This window comes from Sorex fumeus, unplaced genomic scaffold (genome assembly GCF_029834395.1).
Source record: "Sorex fumeus unplaced genomic scaffold, SorFum_2.1 ptg000142l, whole genome shotgun sequence".
NCBI classification, from domain to species: Eukaryota; Metazoa; Chordata; class Mammalia; order Eulipotyphla; family Soricidae; genus Sorex; species Sorex fumeus.
The window spans coordinates 328,927-355,951 of NW_026606199.1; the positions used below are offsets into that span (position 1 = coordinate 328,927).

A 27,025-nucleotide genomic window follows, 5' to 3' on the forward strand; every position below is an offset into this window, starting at 1 on the left:
AGCAGCGTACCGCACGCCCACCAGGAGTGATCCCTGAGTGCAGGGCCGGGAGTCAGCCCTGAGAACGACTGGGTAAGGCATCGAGAAAAGAAGAGAAAAAAAGAAAAAAAGGAAAAGTGGGTGTTCTTATGTGGAGGATTATGCCAGTAATGGTGAGCTGGGCGGGTTTGTTTGTTTATTTATTTATTTATTTATTTGCTTTTTGGGTCACACCCAGCGATGCCCAGGGGTTACTTCCTGGCTTTGCACTCAGGAATCACTCCTGGCGGTGCTTGGGGGACCCTATGGGATGCTGGGGATCGAACCCAGGTCGGCCGCGTGCAAGGCAAACGTCCTACCCGCTGTGCTATTGCTCCAGCCCCCTACTTTTTTTTGGGGGGGGTGGGTTTAGAGAAGGAATTTGTGTAGAAGCTTCTGGGGGTTACAGCATTTGAAGGCTATAGTGGTAGTTGGAATGGAAAGAAATATGTACTGGGTAGAAGCCACTAGAGGAGAGCTCTGGGGAGAACTGACAGAATTCCAAGTGGCGTCGGGTGTGTGCTGAGCGGAGGGCCAGGGAGGGGCCCTTGGTGGAGCAGACGGATCAGGGTAGGTCGTAGGTCCGAGGAAGGTGATGGGGCTACGCATGGTGCGTGTGACCAATCGTTGGGACCGTGATTCGATGAGAGGCTTCCCCGCATCAGATAGTCAGGATTTCACTCGAGAGCAATTTCTGTGATACAGAAAGATGCTGAGGAGAAAAGGAGAAACGACAACGTACAGTTTTGGGTTTAAAAATTAGATAGTCCTTCCTGTTTTCATAAGCAGTGTAACTCAAAATTACCTGTACAGTCTTAACAGAACCTCAAAATGCAGCAAGTTTGGAATATCCTCGTAGGTTTCTTCAGTGTTCCCTTTAGATACTTTATAAGCTTTTTTTTAATTTAGATTTTTATTAGTGAAACACCATGAGGTACAGTTGTAGATTTACAAATTTTCGTGCTTGGGTTTCAGTTTTTTTTTTTTGCTTTTTGGGTCACACCCGGCGATGCTCAGGGGTTCCTCCTGGCTCATGCACCCAGGAATTGCTCCTGGCGGTGCTCGCGGGACCATATGGGATGCTGGGAACCGAACCCGGGTCGGCCATGTTGGCTGTGTGCAAGACTAACGCCCTACTCGCTGTGCTATCGCTCCAGCCCCTTGGGTTTCAGTTATACAAGGGTCGAGTACCCATCCCTCCACCAGTGCCCATTCTCTACTTCCAGTGCTCCCAGTGTCCCTCCCCCCGCTCCCGTCCCCCCATCCCATCCCACCCCTGTGGCAGGGCATTCCCCCTTGTTCTCTCTCTCCTTTTGGGTCCTTGTGAGCATTTTAAAATGTCCATGGATTTATGTCAATGCTTATAGCACCAATTATATTCATCCTACTTAGCTAATACATTAAGAAATTCAGGCTTGCACTAGTAAAGCTAGTTAAAAACTGGTGTCATGGGCTGGAGCAGTAGTACAGTGGAAGGGGTTTGATTCGGGCTTCCCGTATTGTCCCGAACCCCACCAGGAGTGATCCCTGAGCACTGCCCCCAAGCAACCCCCACCAAATAAATAAAAAATTTAAAAATAAGAAAATACCCTTCCGCTACGGGGCCGGAGAAGTAGTCCTGCGGGCAGGCACCCGCCGTGCACGCATCTGCCTTGACTGGGGCTCGATTCCCGACCCCCACGTGGTCCTCAAGACCCCCTAGGACTGAGCCCCGACCATGGGGCCAGGAGTCAGCCCTGAGCACCAAACAAACAAAAAGCTGCTGTTACTTCCCCTTTGGAATAAGTTCTCATCATTCGAAAGTCGCTGGCCGGTGAATTTCTTTGATTTTTAATTTTTCTAAAGGAGTTTAGAGTGGGTAAAGGAGTATTTCACCTCTCAGTTCTCTCGTTGGGTTTTTAGAAGGTGTTGGGGAAATGTGACCGCTTTTGTGGAGATGACTTCATTATAGATCTTCTAGTTTGAACTGGAAAATAATGTAATTGGAGGCAGTTGGGAATTCAGTGCTGGACGGTGGTTGATGCCCTTCGCCCCGTTGGCTTGACACGCCGGTGGCATCCTGGGCCACCGGTCGCCAGGCGGAACCTTGGCACTGCTCTGAGAACCACGTGTCTTTGTTCTGGGAGCTCAGAGCTCTGTCTGCTTCCCCCTAAAGAAGGTCCAGGTTATGCAGGTTATTGTTCCAGTGAGTTGAAGTATGATGTCTTGGATAGAATTCAGAAGACTTATATGCAAAATTAGAAGAATTAGGTTTACAAATTAAGCTTCCTATTTGGTATATGAATATATATGTTAGCTTCAGCTATTTGGTACCCTGCAGTATGTAGTCTTAGAGCTAGCTGGTCGCTATTGAAATATTTTTAAGTCCTTTTTCGGGAGGTTTGACATCTGAAAAAGTGTATTTCGCATTGATTTCATTTTATTCGTCCAAAATCACATAGTTCAGCTGTTACGTGTATTCTTCCATTCAATTTGCTGATGTAAATGAAGTACAAATGGCTTTCTCAAATAATCCTTGCAGTGAATTTTAGCTTTCAGTTACTCAAAAACCAATATTTTGCAGTCTCAATTCCCCATAGGATAAAGAATGTTACCAGTTCATAATTAATAACTCTTAAATTGTCAAAACCTGGTTTTAGTATTCCTTAAGTTAACTGCAGTTTTGAAGGGGAAGGCTGTGTAGTTGGGCAGTTACTGTCCATTTCACCAGGCACATAGGATACTGGTTATTTTTTAATGGCGATTTTTTTTTTTTTTTGGTTTTAGACTTGGACCTTTAAACATGTTACGCTGCTACATTAATTCAGTGAAGATCAATTTATTTAATTCCAGTGGCATGAGCAGAGCAAGTAGTTCGTTGTTGCGTAAAGAAGACTGCCCACGGGATGTGAAAATTTCTGTTAGATCCCGGTTGTCCATTTTACTGGTGCTTGTCATGGTTACGGTTCCCTGCCCTTATGTCCAGCTCTCGCCCGGGCCAGGGATTGAACCCAGGTCACATGCACTTTATTGCTGAGGCGCATCCCGCCCCTTAGACACACTTTGAGCTTCTCGGACGTGTACACGGTGTATCACGAGAGTCTGCTGACTACATTCGTAAGTGCGAACAAGCGCTGAGCGGAGATGTGGCTTGGCAGCAGAACACTTACTTGCCTTGCACGTGTGAGACCCTGGGTTCGACCCCTGGCACAGGGAGCAAGATTAATTAACTACCTGGGTTAAGAGAAGGCTGGGGCTGGAGCAGTAGCACAGCGGGCAGGGCGTTTGCCTTGCACGCGGCCGACCCGGGTTCGATTCCCAGCATCCCATAGGGCCCCCTGAGCACCGCCAGGGGTCGTTCCTGAGTGCAGAGCCAGGAGGGACCCCTGTGCATCGCCGGGTGTGACCCAAAAAAGCAAAAAAAGAAAAGAAAAGGTATAGTTGCTGAAGGAGAAAAAAGATTCCGAAGCTAAGTGTAAGCAGTATTGTGTTGTTCTTTTTACTTATTGCAGCCTCGTCTCTCTCCCTTCGGTAGTAACAGGTAATCCGGGGAGGGCTTTCTCAGCACTGCCCACGGCAAGCACTCTCCCGCGGGTCGTTGACACTGTCGCGCGCACACACCCACACAGACACACACTCATTTACACGCACACACCTACGCACTCACACTCACAGTGAAGGGTTTCAGATGAGCCTTTCCCTCCATTCTCATCAGTAAGTGGGTTTTGTTACGGTGTTAAAATTACAAATATAGTAGTTTACTATTAAGTGTGTAGGACTAAAATGTAGAATTGGTTAACGTTAAGAAGCAATGCCTTTTGGATAAAGTGACAGGCCTCAAGTGAAACTCAGTTCTGGTCTCCTTTGCAGGCGTAGCTATTCCCAGTCAGACAGAAGTGCTTTTCACCTTGAGCAGTGTCGCCCGAGGAAGTCAGACTCAGCCAGCATGAAGACTGAATCTTGTCTGGTCTGATTTGTAAACCATGATTTTCTAACTATGTGCAAGGTGGAGGTTAGAGCGTGGAAACTAAAACCTTAGTAAGTGATTTTTATTTTAGCTCTAAAGCAGTAGCCTTTCTTACAGTGGGTTTGTCTTGTCAAGTGTTCACGTTGTAAATGTGAGGACTTGGCACGCAGGGACACATCACAGTTAGAAAGTGGAAGATTTAGCTTTTCTAGGTCCTGGAAAAGCCCCTGAGAAACGGGGAAAAGCTTCTGTTACTCTTTCTAGGATTTCCCCCCTCCCCCTGACCTTTTTTTTTTTAAAGTTTGCTCTCCACCCATTCTGGTCCCTGGCGGTGCCAGTGGGTGCCCAGCTGCCCAGCGTGGCCAGGAGCCATCCCCTCCCCCACTGGTGTATGCCCGCAGAACGTAAAATGTGGCAAGAGATGCTTGAGAAGTGATTGAAGACAATGGAAAGGTTGCCTTGACTGGCCACAGCCGTCTTCATTTAAGACGTCAAGAAAAGAATCATTAAATTTGCAGTATAAGTTGCTTTGTTTGTAAATATTATCAGGTATAAGAAGTTACCTTTCAGAAGGTAAGTTACCTCTCCGGGCCAGGGAGATAACTTAAGGGCTGGGCGCATGTTTTGCATGTAAGAGCCCCAGCTTTGATCCCTGGCACACGGTTTCGTCAGCATCCATGGGTGTAGTCGTAAGTAAAATAGTGTTAATTCTGTTGTAGTGTAAATCTGGACTAGAGCCTGGGCTTAAACAGTGACTACTTTTTGCTTCATTCTTGGGCTACACCCAGTGATGCTCCGGGGTTGCTCCCGGCCCTGTCCTCAGGAATTCCTCCCATATGGGATGCTGGGGATCGAACCCGGGCCAGCCGTGTCCAAGGCAAGCGCCCTACTTATTCCATTGTCTCTCCAGCCCAGTGACTCTTTTTAATATGAATTGAGTTTCGAATGTTTAAAAAGTATTAAACATCTTGAATTTTGATATTCAAAGTTCTGTTGGAGTGGTTATGTGTTATTTGGGGTCATTGCGTCGATCTGACTGTCCCGTGCTTAGGTCATGTGCAGTTTTGATTGTGTGTTTCACACAGAACGAGATTTTGGGGTGTTGGTCAGGCTCTCCCTCTCCTGCGCGCTCCGCGCTCCTCCCGGCTGCTGCCAGACAGGAGAGACGGCGCCTCAGATCCTGCACGTAGAGGCTGTAAGAATCTGTGCTCATGACCTGAACTTGTGAGCATAGATTCTTACGTCTTATGTATTTAAGATCCTTCATTGGCATCCCTGCCCTTCCCTTGGAGGGCTTTTTTTGGGCGGGGGTGGGGGCGTCACAGCCTGTTATTCTCAGGGCTTCTGGCTCTGCACTCAGACTTCACTCCTGGCGGTGCTGGGGGACCGTATGGGATGCCGGGGATCGAACCCGGGTCGCTCACTTGTGAGGCAAGTACCCTACCCCACTGGGCTCTCTCTCTGGCCCATCATTTTGAGTTTTTAAACTATCGTTTTCCTAAGTTGATGGAAATAGCCTGGCCAAAATTAAAGTTTACCAATAGTATTTTCCCTTAACTTCCTCCTCCCACCACAAACCCCTGTATTTTCTGCGTGTATTTTTTTTAACATGACAAAGTACAGCTTGATTGTCTTAAGAGGTCTGAGATTTTTCTTTGGGAATTGGTTTCCGGGCATCTCCCTAGAAATCAGAAAGGGGAAGGAGAGATAGTTCGGTATGAATTCCTAGGTGCCTATTTTGGGAGGTTTATTTTGCAGTCGAAGGGTCCTTTGATGGGGGGGGGGGGACAGCAGGTTTTCAGAGGTGAACTTGCACTTCCTGTGTTAATAACCCTATCCTGATTGTTTATAGCTTCCTGCCTGACATAACTCACTTCAAGAAGTACACAATGTCAGAACGTGGAATTAAGTGGGCTTGTGAATACTGCACGTACGAAAACTGGCCGTCTGCAATCAAGTGCACCATGTGTCGAGCGCAGAGACCGAGCGGGACAATCATCACCGAAGATCCGTTTAAGAGCGGCTCGAGCGACGTCGGCCGAGACTGGGATCCTTCGAGCACCGAAGGAGGGAGTAGCCCGCTGATCTGCCCGGACTCGAGTGCCAGACCCAGGGTGAAGTCTTCCTACAGCGTGGAAAACGCGAACAAGTGGTCCTGCCACATGTGTACGTACTTGAACTGGCCACGCGCGATCCGCTGTACCCAGTGTCTGTCCCAGCGTAGGACCCGGAGTCCTACCGAGTCTCCCCAGTCCTCAGGGTCTGGCCCGAGACCGGTCGCTTTCTCTGTCGACCCTTGCGAGGAATACAACGACAGGAACAAGCTCAACACAAGGACCCAGCATTGGGCCTGCTCCGTGTGCACTTACGAAAACTGGGCCAAAGCGCCACAGTGTGTTGTCTGCGACCACCCCCGGCCCAACAGCATCGAAGCGATAGAACTGGCGGAGACCGACGAGGCCTCTTCGATCATCAACGAGCAGGACCGCGCTCGGTGGAGGGGGGGCTGCAGCGGCGGGAACAGCCAGAGGAGATCCCCGCCTGCTCCGAAGCGGGACTCCGAAATGAAGATGGACTTCCAGCGGATCGAGCTGGCTGGGGCGGTTGGCAGCCAGGAGGAGCTCGAAGTGGATTTCAAAAAGCTAAAGCAAATAAAAAACAGAATGAAAAAGACTGACTGGCTCTTCCTCAATGCTTGTGTGGGTAAGTCTCTGCATTTTTTGGAATGGGGCGGGGAGTGCTACTGGAAGTAACTTGAGCAGGGCATCATTCACGATTCAGTTTTAGTCCTTTCGCCGTGGATCTTGTACAGGAATCTCCGAATTTGTGATCTTGTCATACCTTTGTCTTCAGTTGCCTCTAATGTCACGGCATTTATGTCCCTTTATCGTCAGGGGAAAAAAAAACTTTTTTTTTTTTTTTTTTGGGCGACAGTAATGCTCAGGGGCTCTTCCTGGCTCTGTGCTCGGGAGTCCTCCCTGCCGTTGCTTGGGCCAGCTTTGGTGGTACCAGGGATGCAAACGGGGGTTCGCTGCATGCCACGCAAGTGCCTTGTCTTCTTCGCGATCTCTGGGTGGGGCAGGGGTGGGCTCTCCTCGCTTTTAAGTGAAATGAAAGCCATTCAGTCAGCAGCAGTTAAAATGTATGCCTGGAGATTAAAACTTGCTACTCTCTGCATTGTGTAACCAGATGTGTTCCCCGCTCCGTGTTTGTAGACAGTGGCAGCACCTGGTGATGATGGGAGCCTTAGTCAGACGTTAAAAATACCACGCGAAGGTGTGACTCCAAGAACTTGAGCAAACATCATATTGACCTTGAAAATGCTGCCGTGAACGTCACATGAGTGTCACGTAGTAAATATTTGCAAGCTTTGTGAAACTGATTCCGCCTAGCAGTTGTGTCTGTGGTTCAAGTCAGGATCCGCGCTTTGTGGTTTTCAGGCTTTCCTAAGGAGATTCTGGATATTGGCCCCGGTGAACGAGTCAGAGCTGTTAAGAGGACGGCGGCATATTGGGGGAGCAAAGTTTTCTCCAGTTACTGACCCTGCGAGTTAATAATTAGTGAGCTAATTCACAGACGAGCTATTTGACTACTCAGTCTTTTTCTCTTGAAAATAAGGAGGTTGGATAATGAAACTTTATGGTTTAAGTCGATTGCGTGGGTTGCTTACTTTGTCATTGTTTTGGTCAGGAATTTTCTTTGTTTTTTTTTTTTTGTGTTTTGGGCCACACCCGTGGTGCTCAGGGCACCGTGCGGGGTGATGGGATTGAACTTGGGTTAGCTGCCTACAGGACAGAGGCCTTCCCCTGCTGTGGTGTCGCTCTGGCCCTGCAGGAAATTCTGAGTCCTGAATTTTATTTTTTTTTTTGCTTTTTGGGTCACACCCGGCGATGCTCAGGGGTTACTCCTGGCTCTGCTCTCAGGAATTACCCCTGGCGGTGCTCGGGGGACCCTATGGGATGCTGGGAATCGAACCCGGGTCGGCCACATGCAAGGCGAACGCCCTACCCGCTGTGCTGTCGCTCCAGCCCCACCATGCTCTATCCAGTCCCTCACCCCGGATTATTTTGCAGGGGTGAGTGTGACAATCCCATCGCAGGCCTCAGGCGCTGCTTCCTGCTCAGTGCTCAGGGGCCCCTCCTGGCAATCTGGGTGACCAGGGATGTTGGGGCTCACCCCAGGGCTCCCACGTGCAGAGTGGGCTCTCTCGTTGAGCCATTTTCCAGCCCCACCAGTCAAAAAGCAAGTTGGGGGCTCGTAGCCAGTGGTCCCTGGGCTCCCGTCGGTGCTCGGAACTCCAGTACTTGCTCCGGACTTGCTCTTTTTTTTTTTCCTTTTTGGGTCACACCCAGCGATCCTCAGGGGTCACTCCTGGCTCTTCACGCAGGAATCACTCCTGGCAGTGCTCAGGGGACCCTATGGGATGCTGGGAATTGAACCCGGCTCGGCCGCGTGCAAGGCAAACGCCCTACCCGCTGTGCTATCCCTCCAGCCCCTGAGTCCTGAATTTTAGTGTTTTGTGAACATGTAAGTCTTATGGCTTTGCTGTGTGTGTGTGTGTGTGTGTGTGTGTGTGATTTATATGTGTCTCTCCTTTTTGGGGCCACTCTCGAACCCAGGCTGCTCCTGCAGAGCACATTAAGCGGTGACTCTGGCCCTTGCCTCCTCTGTGGTTGTGGTGCTTTTCGGTTTTGGTGCTCTGGGGTGTTGTGTTGGGTCTCACAGAGCTCAGTGGGGGTTACACACCTTGTGGTGGTGCTTGTGTATGGTCTTTGGAGATGGAGCACTTTGTGTGGAGTCCAGGGACCGCCAGCAGCATTACTTGAACACTTCCGGCCACTTGGCCCTGAGCGATTCCTAGGCTCCCCTGGGACCCATTTTTGTTTCTCTCTCTGATGATACAGAAAATTCATTGTTTATGGAGGGTGTAACTATGGAATTTGCTAAGACTAAATTGGAAGGGATTTTAGTTTAGGTTTTGGGTGTTTTTTGGGGCAGGGAGGTGGGGCTTGGCCAGCACCTGGCAGTGCTCAGGGGTCATTCCTGGTGGTGCTTGGGGTCATCTGCGGTTCTGAGGATGGAACCGGGGTGAACTGGGGTCACCTGTTTGCAATCCGAGCTTCCTCAGACTGGAGCATTGCTACAGATAGGGACAGTGTTTGCCTCGCATGCAACTGACCCGGGTTTCAGTTTTAATCAGTTTTATTTCAATTTATTTTTTGCTTTTTGGGTCACACCCAGCGATGCACAGGGGTTACTCCTGGTTCATGCACCCAGGAATTTACTCCTGGTCGTGCTCGGGGGGACCAAATGGGATGCCGGGAATCGAACGTGGGTCGGGCCGCGTGCAAGGCAAACGCCCTCCCTGCTGTGCTATCGCTCCGACCCCATCAGTTTTAATTAGTTTTCGATGACACCTTATAGCTCGTTTTTATGGCAGGCGTTAAAAAAAATCTCTAGTGCTCAGTTCAGCAACACACATGCTAAACTAGTAATTTCTTGGGATTGGGGAGATAGTACAGGGTGAGGCTCTCGCCTTGCCTGTGGCTGACCCTGGTTCAATCCTTGGCACCACATGCGGTGCCAGCACCCCGCTGTCCCCGGGAATGATCCTTGAGCAGTACCCAGAATAAGTCCTGAACACAGCCAGCTGGAGCCGACAACCCCCACCCCGCAGAATCAAAAGAGAATCTCTCAGGTGTGTTTCTTAAATATCAGTATGTAACTGAGGGTACTGTTAGTACTCGGCATAAAATGTGAGACTTAACTTGAAATTGGAGGAAAAAAATACCACCCTCAGGCCAGCTTGGTCGGTGATGGGGTAGGAATGAGGATGTTGTTGAGGGCGGCATTGACTCAAGCAAGTGCCTTGGCCAGCTCCCTTTGCAGGACCGCGCGGAAGTCTCGCCCGCCCTCATGGGACGGCAGGCAGCGTTGGAAGTCGACAGCAGCAGCTGTGGAATCTGGGGGTGGCGATCTCAGGTGTGTCCTGGTGCCTGCGGCTTGGTGCCAGGTTTCTGTTTCCTGGGACGTCTCGGTGCCGATCTAAGACCTGCCCTGACCACGAATCCCGAGCCCCCTGGGGAGCAGGGCAGTTCTGCCGCCTACCCGTTTCTGTTCGCTCTTGCGTGGACTTAGCTGCCCCGGGCAGGGTCCTGCATTACGTACGTGACTCCTCCTAGTTCTTAGAGGGTAGACTGGGAGTCGCACCCCTGCTGCGTTCCGGTGCTTCAGCCTGTACTCGAGCTCGGCAGGGCTCCCACGCCTGGTCCCCGTGCTCCACCGTGTGCCAGGGCCGCACTTGGTTGTGCTCCCACGTTCCCGCTCGGCCCCCGTGTTCACACGTGCGCGCTCCGGTGCTTGCATTCGCTTTTTGCTTTTGGGTGAGGGGTCAGGGCGCGTCCAGCGATGCTCAGAGGTTACTCCTGACTCTGTGCTTAGGAATCACTCCCTGCAGTGCTCAGGGGACCGGCTGGGCGCCCTCATGGCTAACGGCCTCCCCTGGCACTTGCTCAGTTTTAATGAGCCTGCCCAGTGGTCCTGTGGTCGGTCGGCTGGTGGTGCTCTGGGACCACGTGATGCCAGGGATGGAACCCGGTGCCTGTCCTTTCCTGGGAGCCGCACCTTGCGCTGTGGCGCTCGCCCCTCCGGCGGTGTGGCTGGGCGTCAGAGAGCAGAGGGAACTGGGCTCCCGCTCGCTCCCAGGTCAGCCGGTTGCCACTGAGCGTCTCCTGGCCCCTGCGAGAACACTGTTCGCCTGGTGGCCCCGCCTGGTCCTTTGAGAAGAAAAATACAAGGTGGACGAGGACCCCGACTTAAGATTGGCCTGATCAGGGGCTGTGTTCCCCAGTGCCGTGCCGAGAGTAGGGGGTCCAGACTCGGAACAGGAGTCGTCTCTTCACCGGCTCCATTCACTGTGTTCAAAACACAGGTTCGTGATTCCTTTTTCCGTCTTGACCCCGTTCCTCCTTGTGAGAAGAGCTTCCACCTTCAGACTAGACCCACGGTCTGCACTGTCCTGCCCCGTGGTCCCCGCTAGGTTCCCTGCCCGGCATCGCCCGCAGCGGTCACTAGCTCAGCCTCCCAGCCCTGGGCTGCCCTGCGCCCCGCACCCTGCCCGCAGACCCTGACTGTGTCCCACCCGCAGGCCCCTTTCTTTCCTGGGGGCGGGGTGGGGGGCGGCTGCTCTTTCGCGTCCTTCCTTGGTGCTCCCCGATGGCTTCTGAGCGAGACCTTTCGGCCTGGCCCGCAGCCTGTGCCCCAGTTTGGATCTCCTCCCGAGCACCTGTCGCCTGATGCCTGCATGCCGCTGCTACATTTGCTTCCCTCTTCCCTGAGGTTTCTGGGCTTCGTCTTTTGTTCCCAGCGATCTCCGTCCTGCGCTGCTTGGCTCACAGCAGACCGCTGTCGAATGTGGATGTCTGTGTTTGGGCTGTGTTCGGACTGCGGGGTCACTCCTGGCTGTGCCCGGGGGGCCGTACGGGGTGCCAGGAATTAAACCCCGGAGGGCCGCCTGTACAGCGATGCGTTCCCTGCCCTGCTGTCTCTCTAGCGCCCTGCCTTAGGCTGTGGGGGGGGGGGCTGCAGCCCGAGGAGGCCGGCCCGGGTGTGATCCCTGGCACCCCATGTGGTCCACCAGGAGTGGTCCCTGAGCACAGAGCCAGGAGTCATTACCCCTGAGCACTACTGGGTGTGGTCCAACTCCTCCCCCTTCCCCACTCAGAAAAAAAAAAGCCATGGAATGAACTTGTGAAAACTGGGGATCTGGACTCTCCGACCTCTCCTAGTCTCCGAAGGGTCTTCGACTCTGCTTTCTGCTGCATCTCCCCTTCCAGACTGGCCTGGCTTCAGCCCAGCGTGCGGCAACCCACCGCCCCCGTCAGAAGAAGACAGAGTCGGTGCTGGTCCGGCCTCACTGCCGTCAGGCAGGTGGTTGGACCTCTGGGGGTGCTTCGTGGGTCCCTCCTGATGAGTGAGCAGGACCCCCATGAGCACTGTGGGGACCCCCCCCTTGGTGGGAAGAATGCAGCTTCTGTTGGCACCCCTGCGAGTCGTGGTCACACGGGGAGGCCACCCCCCGTGGGGAAGGGAAGCCAAGGGGAAAATACTTTCTTGGGGTTTGTTTTGGGGCCACGCCCAGAGGTATTTGGGGCGTACTCTTGGCTCAGGGTTAACTCCTTGGGGGTCTTTAAACGCCCTGTCCACTGTGCTATCACCCCAGTCCCGGGGGGAGGGGGGGTTGGGAATCTACTTTAGAAGAGAGAGAGATGCAGGAGCCTTGAGAAGCAGGAACGTGTGTCCTGGAAGTTTCCGGGGCCGCGCCTTGATTCAGGCCCGGAGACGCGTTCTGAACTTCTGATCTCTGCGGAATGTTCAAATCGCGCTTGCGTAGACTTTATGACTCTTTAATTTTCCTCTTCGTGCTGGGGCTCAGGCCCACGGACTCACACATCCGAGGTCCGTGAGTCATCGCCCGTACTCCAAAGGCAGCCGGGCGTTACGTTGGGGTTGTTTTCGGTAGTACTGCTCCAAGTTTGCGGAGGGACGAGGGCAGCAGAAGCGCACGTGCCCGCACGGACGTTTCCCCGTGGTTGGTGTGCTGACGGGTGACCGCACGAGTGCTCAGCCCTGTGCTTGCCGGAGGGCGTTTTGGGGGGGTTTCCACTCCCATCATCATCTGTGGGACTGCTGCGTGTTCTGGTGATCGTGCTGCTCCGGATCAGGGCGGGGCTCCCTGTGGTGCTCCCGGGGGTGGGTGGTGGTGAGCACGCACGTGGTTTGTGGTGCTCTGCAGGCTGCCGGGGCCTGGACGAGACCAGACTGGGTGCCGCTGGGCTGGCGGCGGGCAGCGGTGGGCGGCGGGCAGGCAGGCTGCCTCGGAACCCGGGACCGGCAAGGCAGGTGCTTTCTGCACCGTCACCCCCAGGCCCCAAATAGCATCTTTGATGATTCAGAAGCGGCGCTTGGCGGTGTCAGTCCCTTGCCGGAGACCGGAGACCGGCTGGCTGGCAGCGGGAGAGGAGCTGCGGCAGAGCGGCCGGCAGGGGCCGCGGGGTTCCGATCTGGTCTGACGGTTCTCCAGCAGAGCTGTCTGTCGGTCAGTTTGTGTCTCCAGCCTCGCACCGTACGCCACGCTCTGCGTGCCAGCTGTATGGGTCGGGGGGGGGGGGGGCGGTAAGTTCCCCAGACCATGTGTTTTAGCTCTCCAGGCTCCAGGCACCAGCTTTGGAGTCCTACGATGTGACGCATTTGGGACCCTACACACTCGAAGAAGATGGCATCGGATCCCCCAGGGCCCACCCCACAAGGGCTTGCTCTCTGCCCTTCTGTTGCCAAAGAGATTTTGCCCAGAGGTTTCCAACGCCCCCTCCCGCCCTCCCTCCCTCCCTCCATCTCCCTGCCCATGGCCTCCACGACGCAGTAGGACTCTTGGAGGGTCAGCCACAGTCCCCAGCTCTCTGTGCAGACCATTCCCGGGTGTTGTGTTTGTGGACTGCTCCTGCTGTTCATCTCTGCTTATTAACTGGGTCGTCGGTAGGGGTGTACGGCGGTGAGTATCTCGTGGTGGCAGGTACCCACTGGGGTTCTGGACCACATCCCGCACGGCTCAGAAGGGCTCAGTTCACGAACAGCCACGGGGGGCACAGTGCAAGCGAGGGACTCGCAACTTCTCGTGCCCCTGTGGGGAATCCAGCTCCCCCGAACCTTCGTCTGTTGATCAGACGGGGTCCTGGACCTCCTAACGCAGGACTTCTTACGGGGCTTTAGGACGTAGGTGGGTTGATTCGTCTGTTGGCCCTTGGCAGTTGCTCCAACCTGCAGCCCTTCGCCGCGTGTGGCGGTCGGGTGGGCAGCGCTGATCGTTTGGACCTGGTCATGAGTTTGCTCTCTTGGAACCCAGACCTCATCCCGGGGTCTTTCCAAAAGTCACCTCATCAGTACACACTCAGGTGTGGTTCAAAGTGGTTTGCTGCACGAAACACAGAGCACCCGTTTCATGCTGCTTTTTCCCGCTCTGGGTTCGGGGGACGGTCATCCCCGGCAGTACTCAGGGTTACCCCGGCTCGGCACTCAGGAGTGACGTCAGGCAGTGCCGTGGGACCGTGTGGGGTGCCGGGGAGTGACCCGTGTGCCTGGCCGCCGGCCCCCTGCTGTGTCTTAGCTCTTGCTCGTCAGATCTGTGTTTCTTAGAAATCGTGGCACCGTCACATTTCTTTTCTTTGGTAGGGTCGAAAGGCTGTTTCCTGGACCTCTGACTCTTTGCTGGCCTGGGAATAGTTTTGTTTTCAGTGCTTTTTTCTGAAGTTGGCTAAATAGGTCCTTTATGAAATTGATGACCATGTCCTGAGGTGGGCTGGGGCGATAGCACAGCGGTAGGGCGTTTGCCTTGCACGCAGCCAGCCGGGCCGAGCCGCGTTCGATTCCTCCACCCCTCTCGGAGAGCCCGGCAAGCTACCGAGAGTATCTCGCCTGCATGGCAGAGCCTGGCAAGCTACCCATGAGGTATTCGATATGCCAAACACAGTAACAACAAAGTCTCACGATGGAGATGTTACTGGGCCCGCTTGAGCCAAATCGATGAACAACGGGAGGACAGTGACAGTGACAGTTTGATAGTTTGAGGTAACCTGTCCATTGAGACTATTTTGCGCGCTCTGATGAAGCCCTGTCGCTTGAACTTGGTCTCTCTCAGGACGGCATTTTGATGGTATTCGTGTTCGCCTGTGTTTTGGCTGTGCCACATACATTTGGATGGGTTGTTTCATGTCTGAAATTTTTTTTGTTTTTGTTTCTGTTTCTGGGTCTCATGCAGAGGTGCTCAGGGCTTACTCCCGCAGGGGTCCAGGTGCCGGGGATCGAACCTGAGTGGGCGGCTACGTGCTGGTGCTGTTGCTCCAGCCCCCGTGTCCTTAGAATGTTTGTGAGCCATGGAATTCTGTCCTGGTTAACATCACTCACTTCCGAGTCGGTGACTCTCAGAGAAGCAGAGCTGTGCTCTAATATTTCAGTTTGAGATGTCAAACTCCTGGCACTTGGGGGATAGCTGATGGACTTGGTCACTGTTCTGATGGATTTAAGGTATTTTTCTAGGTTTTGGATTTATTCCAGAATGTTGATAGACCATTTTGTTTAAGTAGAAACGATTTTATATTGATAACAGCTAGGGTATTCTACTGAAAGATGCCCTTCTGATTTATTGATTTATTGTCCTTTTGCCCTTAGTGATATACTTTACATATGAACAGAGGCAGACTGGGAAGTGGGGAGGCCCGGGTCTGACTGACTTTTGACATCGAAAACAGTCGAGTCCCCCCCACCCCCTTGTAAAGTGGTTTCAGTCGGAATATTGCATTGAAGGCTTTTAATAGCTCCAGCGTCCCTGTGGCTCTCGCCAGGCCTCTCTGCCAGCCATAAAAGGAGAGGAAGTCGCCCGCGTGCGGCAGCGCCTTGTATGGCCTTGGCTGGGTGCACGCGCCCGGCGGGGTGCGCGTCTGCTGCACAGACGGGTGTCTTTCCATTCGGAGTGTTTCCGGGTTGTTTGCTTTGGTTCTGTGCCGGGGTGGGTGGTGCTCGCCGTACTTTTGGAGGGCACTCTCCTGGCTCTGTGCCCAGGGGCGACAACTGGTCGGGATCAGGGAGTGGGAGGGACCGTGTGTGGTGCCCGGGGCTGAACCCGGGTCCAGGCTCGCTCCTCCCTGCTCGCCCCCAGCCCCCGCACACACGCTCGCAGTGCAGGGCCTTCGTCTCCAACACAGTTGGGGAAAAGTCCCAGATGTTTATGAGCACAAGAAATAGTGCTGCTTCATCGAATTCGTTTATCCTGGAATGTGTTTGAGGATTATGATTTTATAACACCGGATATAAAATATTTTCTGTCCTCGTTTTTAGTGACTAGTGAGTTCTCAGGAAAGCAGGTTATACTTTATTATTACTGATTTTTAGCAGTGATTTGAAGTTTATTCCAGCTGCCAGGCAGGTTATTCTGACTTTGTGGTGGCATCACACGGCATGCTTCTGAGCCCATTCCCGAGATACTCTGTTGTACTTATCTCCGTTTTATAGACCCGTGCCGTCTCTGGCTCTAGGGGGTCATCTGGCTTTGGGTCCCATGGCAGTGAACAAATGGATAAAAGAACTTTCGAAACACTTAAAGCAGGAGACCACTGTGATCTTAGAATATCGAGGCAAATGCTGCCATTACTGTTAATATTTGGATGATAAATTCTTGTCGCAAGTGCAGCCTTAGGTGGTGAGAAGGGGGAGTCTGTAGGAAAAGGAGCCGTCAAAAAGAATCCACCGCCTTGATACGGGCTGTCATTAGGTCCCATAATGGTGGCTTGCCAGTGTGTGGCATAGCACCCCCAACTGGGCCTGCGGAACGTGGTGTTGGAGGGTCACGGGCCGAATCACTAAGTTCCTTATGGGTCCGCTTCGCGCCCCGGCGGCGGGGGAGACGGGAGGCGGCAGGCTCGGCCCCCCACAGCCCGGCCACGGAGCAGCCGCAAGCAGGTTCTGCTTCAGAGGGGAGGCTCTTCTCTCCCTCGGGCCCCTCTCCTCTCCTTTCCTTTTCCGTCTGCCCCAGGGCAGAGCTGGAGTCCAGCCGGGGCTGCCTGTGGTTGCCTTCAGTGTCTAAGGTGTGATTCCTGTTGCTCCAGGCGTGGCTCAGAGGCATGGAGCTGATGATGGTGTATGTATGACACATCTCGCGGAGAGACAAGGAGCTCGGTGATTCCTGATGGTGTCGCTTCGGACCTGGAACATGCGTCACTGAGTTCAGTCGTGGCTCTGATTGTTTAAAAGCCACATATGCCATCTGAGGAGACAGCTACAAGGGCTCAGTGCACGTTCAGGGCTCAGGTTCCATCCCTGGTCCACCCAGTACCCGGAGCACTGCCGGGGTGAACTCTGGAGCAGCCCTGGGTTGGGTGTGGGGGTTCCCCCCTGCAAAGCCACAGCAGCAACAAACCTTCAGGAAAGCGAAGGATTGAATGACGTGAACACAGCTCTGAAATCCAAAATATCTTTTGTTTTGTTTTTGGGCCACACTTGGCAGTGCTCAGGGTTACTCCTGGCTAACTCAGGAGTCACTCCTGGCACTGCTTGGGGACCACGAGGGATGCTGGCAGCCGCATGCGAGGCAAATGCCCCACCTTTTTGCTCTCTCTTCAGCACTCCCATTCCTCCCTCCCCCCCTTTTCCATTTTGGGTCATACCTGGCGATGCTCAGAATTGACTCCTGGCGATGCTTGGGGGACCATATGGGATGCCGGGGATCGAACCCGGGTCAGCTGCATGTAAGGCAAATGCCCTACTCGCTGTACTATCACTCTGATCCCTAAAATGTGTTTTTTAAATATAAAATTTAAAAGGATATGTTTAGGCTAGCAAAATCCATGGCTTTCTATAAAATATCTTTAATTTTAGCATCTTATGAAGGTAATTCTTCATGTAGATTAAAAATGAAGTATACTTGTAAAGAAAAACGATAGTTTTTTTTTTTTTTCTTCTTTTTGGGTCACAGCCGGTGAAGCACAGGGTTCCTCCTGGCTCTGCACTCAGGATCAGGAGTTACTCCTGTTGGTGCTCAGGGGACCATATGGGACGCTGGGAATCGAACCCGGGTCGGCCACATGCAAGGCAAACGCCCTACCCGCTGTGCTATCTCTAGCCCCGATAGTTCTTTTTTTTTTTTTTGTCTGCACCTCTGATTTCATTTTCAAAGACGACCACCTCTTTCTTCACTAAACTTGTGTTTTGAGAAATTCCAAAATCTGTGGAGAAGTTAGGTACAGGGCCGGCGAGATAGCACAGAGGTACCTGCCTGGGCTGGGTTGTCTCAGCGTTGGGCCCCCTTGACCCCCAGACACCCCTGGGTGTGGCCCAGATCCACCCCGCCCCCAGGCGCAGAAGGTCAAGTTGCTCTGTTGAGCACACAGGCCTTTCTTGGACCAGGTTCCCCTTGCCCTTGCCTCTCGGGCTCTCCTGTCCGTCGCTTCTCCTTTCCCGTGCGTTTTCCCAAGCCGCCTGGGAGCCGTTGATGTCCTGGCCTCTCCTGTGTGTCCGTGATCGCCGAAGTGTATTGAAGCCCCACTTCAAGCCCGTCTTCAGTTTTGGCAACGTCACAGGTTACTCCAGGGCCCTTCAGTCAGGGCTTTGCATTTTATTCATCGCTTTTAAAACCTCTCACGTCAAGCGTGTCTCGGGGTCTTGACCGACCTCGGTGCCAGGATCCAGCCCCGTGCCCGGTAGGTGTGAGGGTCGCCGCATCCCTGCCCTCTGGGTTCTGCTCTTTACCTGTTTGTGCGTGTGGTGCTCCGGGACCACTCCTGGTGCTGGGATGGACTCACGTTGGCCAGGTGCAGTGCAGAAGCCCGTGAACGCTGTATGTCCAGCTCTATAGAATGTTTTTATTCTGTTCTGTTTCTGGGACCCCCAGCTGGGGCTTACTCCTGGCTCTGTGCTCAGGGATCGTGCCCGACAGGCTCTGGGGACCCTGCGTATGGGGCACTAGGGATCTGATCGGGTCATCTGTACGCAAGGCAAGTGCCCTCCCTGCTGTAGTATTGAATGATTCATAACTTGGATGAATGTAGCTTAAATGCAAAATTTATGTTTCTAAGCAGAAAGACATACTATGTAGGTGATAAAATTTGAATTACATGTTGGCCTCTAATATATTTGAGTAAGTCAAGTCCACACATTATTTTAAGGCTATCGCGTATCGTAGTTTTTTATTTCAAACTTTTTTGGTGGGGGGGTCACGCTAGGCATCAAAGCCAGGCCCAGCTCTCCAAGTATGTGCTCCCCCCGCCCTTCTCTGGGGGCATGGCCGCACGCCGCTCGGGCCTCACTCCCGGCAGGGTTAGTGCTGGGGATGGAACCCGGCTCGGTGGTGTCCGAGCACGTGCCCCAGCCGCTGTACGCGCTGACCCCCGCCTGCCTTTGTCGCTCTGCAGTGTCCTCTCCAGATACCTCCCGTAAGTGGGGTCAGACTTGGGCATGGGCGACTGTGTAGTTCGTGTCTCCACGGAGGGAGCCGGGGACTTGTCCCGCAGACAGGCTTGGGGGGACGGAGTGCAGAGTGGGCGGGGCGAGAAGTCCCCGAGCCTGTCACTCTTCCCCAGGCCGGAGGCGCTGCTCGGAGCTGTGGTTTAGGGACTTCACTCTGGTCAGAGTCTGGGCCCTAGACCCCGTCAGGGAAGTCGCAGTGCCCGAGAGGCATCACAGTAGCCCAGGTGAGAAGGCGGGGTCTGGGCTGGATATGGGGGAGAGCCCAGACGGGGGTGGGGGGCACTGGGGGGTGCTCAGACGGGCGCGGGAAGATGGGGAGAGGGGGCTGAGGGCCACCTGGGGGCTGTGGTGCCCTTTCCCCTAACAGAGGTGAGGCTCGCTCTCAGACCTGTCGTGGGAATGCCCGGGGGACTGGAGCGTGAGGAAGCCCGTCCGGGTTCTGGCGGTGGTTCGTGAGCTGAAGTGAGGTTCCGGGAGCCCCTCCTGCCGGGGCAGCTGACGGCAGAGTCTGCAGAGAGACCCCGTCTCCCGGCAGCCCTCTCGAGACAGACTGTTTGATACCTGTTCAGTTTGATCATTCTGGGTTAATTCTTTTGTTGCTTTTGGCTAGAAAGTCGTGGTAAGGTAGGAACCTTCTAGAGAGAGAGTATGGGGAATATTGTCTGCCATAGAGGCAGGGGGAGGGTGGGGAAGGGGACGATACCAGGGAGATGGGTGGTGGGGAATGAGCACTGGTGGAGGGATGGGTGGTTTGGTCATTGTGTAATTGTAGCCCAAACATGAAAGCTTGTAACTGTATCTCACGGTGATTCAGAAAAACAAAAACAAAAAAAAACCCTCACTTTTTAGCAAAGTAAAAAAGAAAAAGAACCTTTTTGAGAGTCTTTTCATTGTTTTCTCCCCTCTCATCGTCTTAGTTTTCTTAGTTGTTGAAAGAATGGGCCAGACAGTACTTCCTCGTTAGGCCTAGCTTAGAACCGCGGAATTCTACAGATGTAAAATTGGGTTTCCGGGCTGGAGAGGTAGTCCAGTGGGCAGGGCGCTTGGCTTGCAGGTTCCATCCCTGGCACCCCACCCTGTGTGGTCCTCCGAGCCCTGCCAGGAGTGATCCCCGAGTGCAGAGCCAGGGGCAAACCCTGAGCACTGCCAGGTGTGGCCCCGAACCAAGGCCAGAAACCAACATGAGTTGGTTTCACATCCGGCGAGGACAGTTTAACAGTGTAATATTAAAAACGTGTATTTTGAAGTTGGAAAGACTTTTTGCACTTGATCGGGTGGTGAAGGACATGAGTACCGTGTGACTTTTTGAATTCCGAATTTTTGAAGCCTTAGATTTTTCAAAAGCCACGCTGCATCCAGAGCACCGCCAGTGTTTTCCGTGTCCTTTGTGATTTGGCTCATTCATTCCCCGAGCCCTTACGCAGGGGTCCTCGTCCTCGACCGTGTTCTCCTGAGGACACCCGGGCGCACTTCTCTTTGCATCTGTGAGTCCTTCCTCTGCAAGGCATCGCCCCGCAGCCAGCAGCCCGGCCTTGGACGTAGATTCCAGCGCAGGCGGGCCGAGAGCGGTCTGACCTCAGAGGCAAGAGGAAGAGCTCTCCAGTAGGAGCTCCGTTTTGCATGGTTTGCCACCGCAGTCTGTCATTGAAAGTTCTTTTGACTTCTATTGTTTTTTTGACCTTGGGGCCCTGCCGTGGTGCTCAGGGGACCGTGAGTGGCGCCGGGGTTGAGCCCAGGTCTCTGGCGTGCAAGGCAAGTGCCCTAGCCACTTACTGTCGCTCTGGCCCTGAAAGTCCTTTGGACTTTAAACTCTCAGAGAGAAAGAAGAAAAGTACCCGTTATAGAGGCAGACGGGGTGCGGGGGAAACTGGGGACATCGGTGATGGAAAATGTGCACTAGTGAAGGTGTTGGAACATCGGATGACCGAAACTCGAATCATGAACAACTTTGTAACTGTGCATCTCACTGTGATTCAATAAAAAAAAAAAAAATAAATCTCTTTGAGTTCAGTGATTCTCGTTGAATGTTTTTCAAAGGATTATTAGTATTGCAGATTATTGAACGACTTGAATAGACACTTACTTTAGGACAGGTAGGTAAAATAAGGTTTTCTTCTAGTACTTTTATATGTCTTTTGGTGTTTTTGAAAAGTATGCCGTTGGATAGTGCTATTCTGGGAATAGAAGTGATTGATTTGGTTGCCATAGTTTACTGCGTAGGGGAAAAGCACTTAAGAGATTTGTTGGTTTTCTCAAACTTCTTGGGTCAGCCACACTACCTGAAATACAAATATTGAGATCATATTACGTTGTTTAAAACAGGTGTTGGCCAGAGCGATAGTACAGCGGTTAGGGTGTTCGCCTTGCGCGTGGCTGACCCGGGATTGATCGTGGTACCCTGTATGGTTCCCTGAGCCCCACCAAGAGTGATCCCTGAGTGCAGAGCCAGGAGTAGGCCCTGGGCACTGCTTGGTCATGGCCCAAAAAGCAGCTCATGTTTGGTCTTGGGCCCCACTGGCGGTGCTCCGGGGCTGCCCTTCCAGCATTCTGCTCTGGGTTGCTCTTGGCATGCCCAGGATGCTGTGTGGTACCAGGGGTCAGACCCAGGACTTGAGCGTGCGGCGGGCCCGGTCAGCCCCTTGAGCTCTCTGAGCACTGGAGGAGATTGCTGTGAATATGCCGCCCAGCTTCATGATCCAGCCACAGCCCCGATGGCGGGCAGGTGGGCTTCGGGTGGGCTCGGCCTGCTGCCCCTCTTACGAGGGAAAAGACTCAGCACCCCCTGGAAACCTCTCTCCAAGTCCACCTCAGTTCCACCCAAGGCTGCCACCGCCCCGAGCGTCTCTGCGCCCAGGGACAGGCCATCTGCTCCGGGAAATGCCGGCTAGGCGCTTCCCTGGGTCAGTTTCCTTTAGAACATGTCAGACCGGCGGAGGGAACGAAACTCCAGGCTGAGAACGGCCACACGCACCTTCTGCTGACCACGGCCAGGGACATTCGGGACGTTTTCAGTTAAAACGAACTTTTCTCTTCAAGGGCTCCTGAAAGTGCGCGGCTGACTCCAAGTCCACCTTGACCCCACAGCATAAAACGTGCTGTGATGTCACAGCTGCCTTAGAACTCCAGGGTAGTGTGGAGCTGGCCCACGGGGGCTTCGGTAAGTAAGTTCTGGCTTTTTTTTTTTTTAACCACTTGGCATTCTTTTCAAAGTTGGTTGCGATCATTATTTTATGTCAGAAAAAGAAAATGAGCAGAACTTTGAAAACTCTGCCATAGATGGGGGGGAAAAACGTCTGTTCTCTGAGCAGCTCTGAGCCAGCTCCACGTTCTCCCCAGAGGAGTCCCGTCACTCTGAGAGCCCCGTGAGTTGTGACTGGGCCCGGCCCACACGACACCCGGAGTTTGGAACGGACGTCGCCCGGCACTGCCCTGGGGTCTTCCTGCTTCCAGAAGCACGTTCATACTCGGAGCTGCCGCGCACCTGGCTAGTTGTGCATTTCGGCCCACTTGGGTGTCTCGTAATACTGGCAGGTGCCGGGGAATTTGAAGCTGAGAAGAGCAGAGCGGAACCTCTACCCTGTGCACCCTAATTCCTCCTCCTGCATGCGGGGGGCAGAGCTGTGGCGGGCGCGATGCAGTCCCCCCGGCTAGGTGGGTTTGGGATTAGGTGAGATATAAATCCCGTTCGCATTTTGAGCGCTGGCTTCGTTGAGATACAGTCACTCGGTTCACCATTTGAGGCTCTCTGTGTGTTTCCAGCGGCTCTTCCTGGGAAGCAGGCTGGGTGACGTCTTCAGTCGTTACTCCCCAGTCGTTGACTGGCTGCTGTGCCCTTTGGTTGGTGCCCTCTCCCTCTCTCTCCCTCTCTCTCCCCTGGTTAGACGAGTTAGTTTCTGACGGCACAGCCTCCTCGGGAACATTCGAGAGGAAATAAGCCCTTTTGTTGCTGGCTTTCGAATTAAATTCTTTACAGGGTTTCTGAAAGGAGCTTCCAGACATTAGCTGTACCACGAGTTAGCCAAAAGTGGTGAAAACGTTGGTTCAGAAAATCTCCCTCCCAGCCAAAAGAACAAAGTTAGTTGTTAGTTGGTGTTCAGCTGTATTACTATTTTTATAAGAATTTTTTTTTTTTGGCCACACCGACAATGCTCAGGGCTTACTTCTGGTGCTTGACTCAGGGCTTGGGAGACCACATGGGATTCCAGGGGGTTGAAGCTGGGTTGCCACGTGTGGTTCTCTCTCTGGCTCACTGTGTAGCTTTAGACGGACTCATTGTTGTCGCCGGAAATAGAAACTCCTTGCCAGTGGCTATATTCGAATATGCACACATACACACATGCGCACGCACGCACACGTACACACACGTCAGACTGCGTCCTCGGTTGTTTGGTTTTTGTTTTCTGCTGTGTTTCGGGTATTGAGTTGGGCTGTGTGGGGGCCGTTCCTGACAGGGTTTGACTTGTGCAACTGGTGGTCAGACCAGGGGAGCTCGGGGGTCAGCGGGGTGCACCCTGCGTGGCTGGGGTGCTTTGGGACCAAGGGGCACATGGGATTGAATTCAGGGTCACTTGAGCTGTCTCTGGGGCCCGAGCCTTTGGGCGCTTTTGAATGTACTTAACACTGTTTCTTGGGTCATACATAGAAGTTGTGTGTGTGTGTGTGTGTGTGTGTGTGTGTGTGTGTGTTTTCTAAATTTCATCCCCGCCCCCCCCAGGTTTTGGGTCACACCTGGCGATGCTCAGGGATTACTCCTGGCTTTCCACTCAGGAATCACTCCTGACTTGGGGGACCGTATGGGGTGCTGAAGATTGGACCAGGGTTGGCTGCGTGTAAGACAAGAGCCTTAACCCACTATACTATCTTTCTGGCCCCTGTATCTTTTATTTAAATTCATTTTTTAAAGGTTAAGGCCCAAACTGAAAATTGCAGGATATAGCATGTACCTGGAAATAGCTTTGATAGGGTTGAAGCCAAAAAAAAAAAAGGTGCTCTTTAAGGAAACTCCGCTGACACAAAAGGAAATGCAGGAAGGCCTGGTAGGTTCTGAAACATAAACCACACGCACCCCTCAGAAAGCAAGTCTCCAGGCTGGTCCTGCCCATGGACTGACACGAGTCGTTAAGTGCCCGGGTCTGTGGGGCTGCGCCTTTAGCCATCGTCTGTTTCTTTGTCTGTTCTTACGGCCTGCCCTGCCCTTTGGGAAGGTGCCCAGTGCCCAGTGCCAGCTGGGTGACTCTTCCAGGGCACTCTGCCCCTTACTGTGGATTTCAAAGTGCGAGAGACGGGCGCTTTTGAAGTATTAAGTATTGGGGTATAGCGTCCAGCTGTGACAATACAAGTTCCGTAAGAAGTAGTCGCTTGATGGAGCAGAATTTTTTTTTGGGGGGGTGCTTTTGGGGTCACACCCGGCGATGCACAGGGGTTACTCCTGGCTTTGCACTCAGGAATGACTCCTGGCAGTGCTCGGGGGACCCTATGGGATGCTGGGAATCGAACCCGGGTTGGCCGCGTGCAAGGCAAACGCCCTGCCCACTGTGCTATCGCTCCAGCCCCAATGGAGCAGAATTTTAGTCTCGTCCGGGTATTTGTTAGGGTAGAGGTCTTCAGCGAGAGGGTGGGAGTTGCAGGAAGGGTCTAGAACTTCCTAATTTGAAGATTGCTTTGAATGGGTCGGAATTTTGATGAAAGTGGGTTGTTTTGCGCACAGGAATCATTGTTTTGTTTTGTTTGTTTCACGCTGTGTTGGTGGTCTGTGTGCTAAGGGCAGTCAGTGAATGCGGGAATTCAATAGCCTGTGGGGGGTGGTTTCTAAGGGGAGTGGATAGAGATCGCAAAGAGAGAGATTCTGGGGGTGGCGGGAGGGAAACCGGGTGCATTGGTACACTGGTGAGAGATTTTAAAGGAAAATGAGAACGGTGCTACAAATATTACCATTTTATCCCCAGATTTTTGCTTGCTGTAACTTAGGGCACGACGTGATTTGATCCTACAGTCTTGGTTTGTCTTTCTGTTTATTTTTGTTTTGGGCCACACCTGGCAGTGCTCAGGGCTTCCTCCTGGATCTGTGCTCAGGAATCCTCCTGGTGGGACTCGGAGGACCATAGGGGTTGCTGTGGACTGAACCCTGGGTTGGCCGCTTTAACGGCAAGTGCCCCACCTACTGTGCTATCTCTGCAGCCCCTAGTCTTAGGTCATTGTTTGGGGCAAGAGAGACAGTTCGGTGGGCGAGGCCTTGGCCCCTGAGCACTGCTGGTAGTCATCCAAAGTTCTGAGCACCGTTAGGTGTGGCCCCAAAGCCTGGATATCAGAACAGAACCTGTTTGTGGTAATTTTTTTTTCTTTTTCTTTTGGGGTCACGCCCGGCGATGCACAGGGGTTCCTCCTGGCTCTGCACTCAGGAATCACCCCTGGCGGTGCTCAGGGGACCCTATGGGATGCTGGGAATCGAACCTGGGTCGGCCGCGTGCAAGGCAAACGCCCTCCCCGCTGTGCTATCGCTCCAGCCCGTTTGTGGTAACTCTGAGGCTGACCTGCCACCTCCACTTTTCGCCAAGGTGTGTTGTTGTAGACGTGGAGTCCTGCTCAGGGACGGGGCTGCTGGCTGGCTGACACCAGTCGGAAAAACTCTCGATGGACTTGGCAAAATCTCCCTACTTCCAGCCGACTTGTAACGTTCTGGCATATTTCAGTTCAAAATCATCTGATTTAGTCTGACTATGTTACTACTTAATGGATGTGGGAAACGCTTGGCTTTGGAGAGGTCCTGAAATCAAGATACTGCGAACGTTAGCTCACGTCGAAGTCAGTTTGTAATGGGTAGAGGTGGTTTCAAAGTTAGCAACTGGGAAGGTGCTGTTTGCTTTAATTTAGCTTTACCGGTTCACTGTCAAGGGCAGAAACGTAGCCCAGCACCAGCTGGAAGCACCCCCTTCTCACAGTTTTTGCAGCCAGGACCCGAATAGGGGAACATCATTATCTCTTGCTAGTTAGGTTTTGGGGTTTTTTTGGCCACACTTGGTGGTGCCAGGGATCGAACCCGGGTTGGGTGTGTGCGAGACCGTACCTCTCCAGCCCAGCAGTGTCTTCTGTTGCCGTCTGGCTTTCCTGCTGGGGAGCGGGTCTTCGCTCTCTCTCATTAGTATATTCTCGCAATTCCTGCCCTTCCTCGCCAGAGCGCGGAGCCCGCCCGATCCGAAGGTGAGTGTCTGTCCGGTTGCTGCTGTGCAGAGAAGTCCGAGGTGGGGGCGCGGGGAGCATGACACTAACTTTCCTCCTCCAGGAAGCGTGAGCGACGCCCAGGACCACGGCGGCCCGGAGCAAATGCTCAGAGCCCGAGGTGCTCTGGAGACGCCCAGTGAACGCCCTGTCTCTTGGTTCTCGTTGTAGGGGTCGTGGAAGGCGACCTGGCCGCCATAGAAGCGTACAAGTCATCGGGCGGGGACATTGCCCGGCAGCTGACCGCAGACGAAGTGCGCTTGCTGAACCGGCCTTCCGCTTTTGATGTCGGCTACACTCTGGTGCACCTGGCCATCCGCTTCCAGAGGCAGGACATGCTGGCCATTCTGCTCACCGAGGTCAGCCGCCGGCTCGCTCGCTCGAGGGACTCGGCCCCGGGGTCTCGTTCCTGACGTCCGGGGTGTCGATGGGCCCTTCCGAAGCGTCAGGTTCTTACCACCCGGGACTTGGAAAGATTTTCGTGGTCTGTGTGACTCCCTGGGGGCGATGGAAAAGCCTGCTTTCTGGAAAAAATTCAGAACAGTGGACTTGGGCGAAAGTTCAGACAGAACAAAAGCAGAAAGGTGTCATCTTTCTCATTTGTAGTTCTGTAGTTCGGAGAGAACCAGGGTGAACGTTTCGATGATCTTTTTTTCTCCTTTGAGTCGTGGTGGGGTGACATGATGGCCAGAGTGTGAGCGTTTGCGGCGTCTGTAAAGTCACTGCACCCGCCTTCTTTCTGCACCCCCCACCCCCCAGCCCTTCGGAAGGGTTTGCCTTGTTCAGCGCTGTGCGCTGCCTTCGCGCTTCGACCGCAGAGAGCGAGCTCTCCTG

At 53.4% G+C, this 27,025-nt stretch overlaps 1 protein-coding gene and 1 pseudogene across 1 annotated transcript in view; one reads left to right on the forward strand and one right to left on the reverse strand.

The window, feature by feature from the left end:
• The first annotated feature begins 3,887 nt into the window (after window positions 1-3,887).
• ZRANB1 (zinc finger RANBP2-type containing 1) overlaps window positions 3,888-27,025 on the forward strand; it is a 39,870-nt gene continuing 16,732 nt past the window's right edge. Inside the window, exons 1-3 of the mRNA XM_056106662.1 lie at window positions 3,888-4,035; window positions 5,817-6,667; window positions 26,363-26,550. Of these exons, the coding sequence (XP_055962637.1) occupies window positions 3,995-4,035; window positions 5,817-6,667; window positions 26,363-26,550 (1,080 nt within the window). The 5' untranslated portion in view covers window positions 3,888-3,994. The remainder of the gene's footprint in view (window positions 4,036-5,816; window positions 6,668-26,362; window positions 26,551-27,025) is intronic.
• LOC130015935 (ubiquitin-conjugating enzyme E2 D2-like) lies at window positions 15,965-16,667 on the reverse strand (annotated as a pseudogene).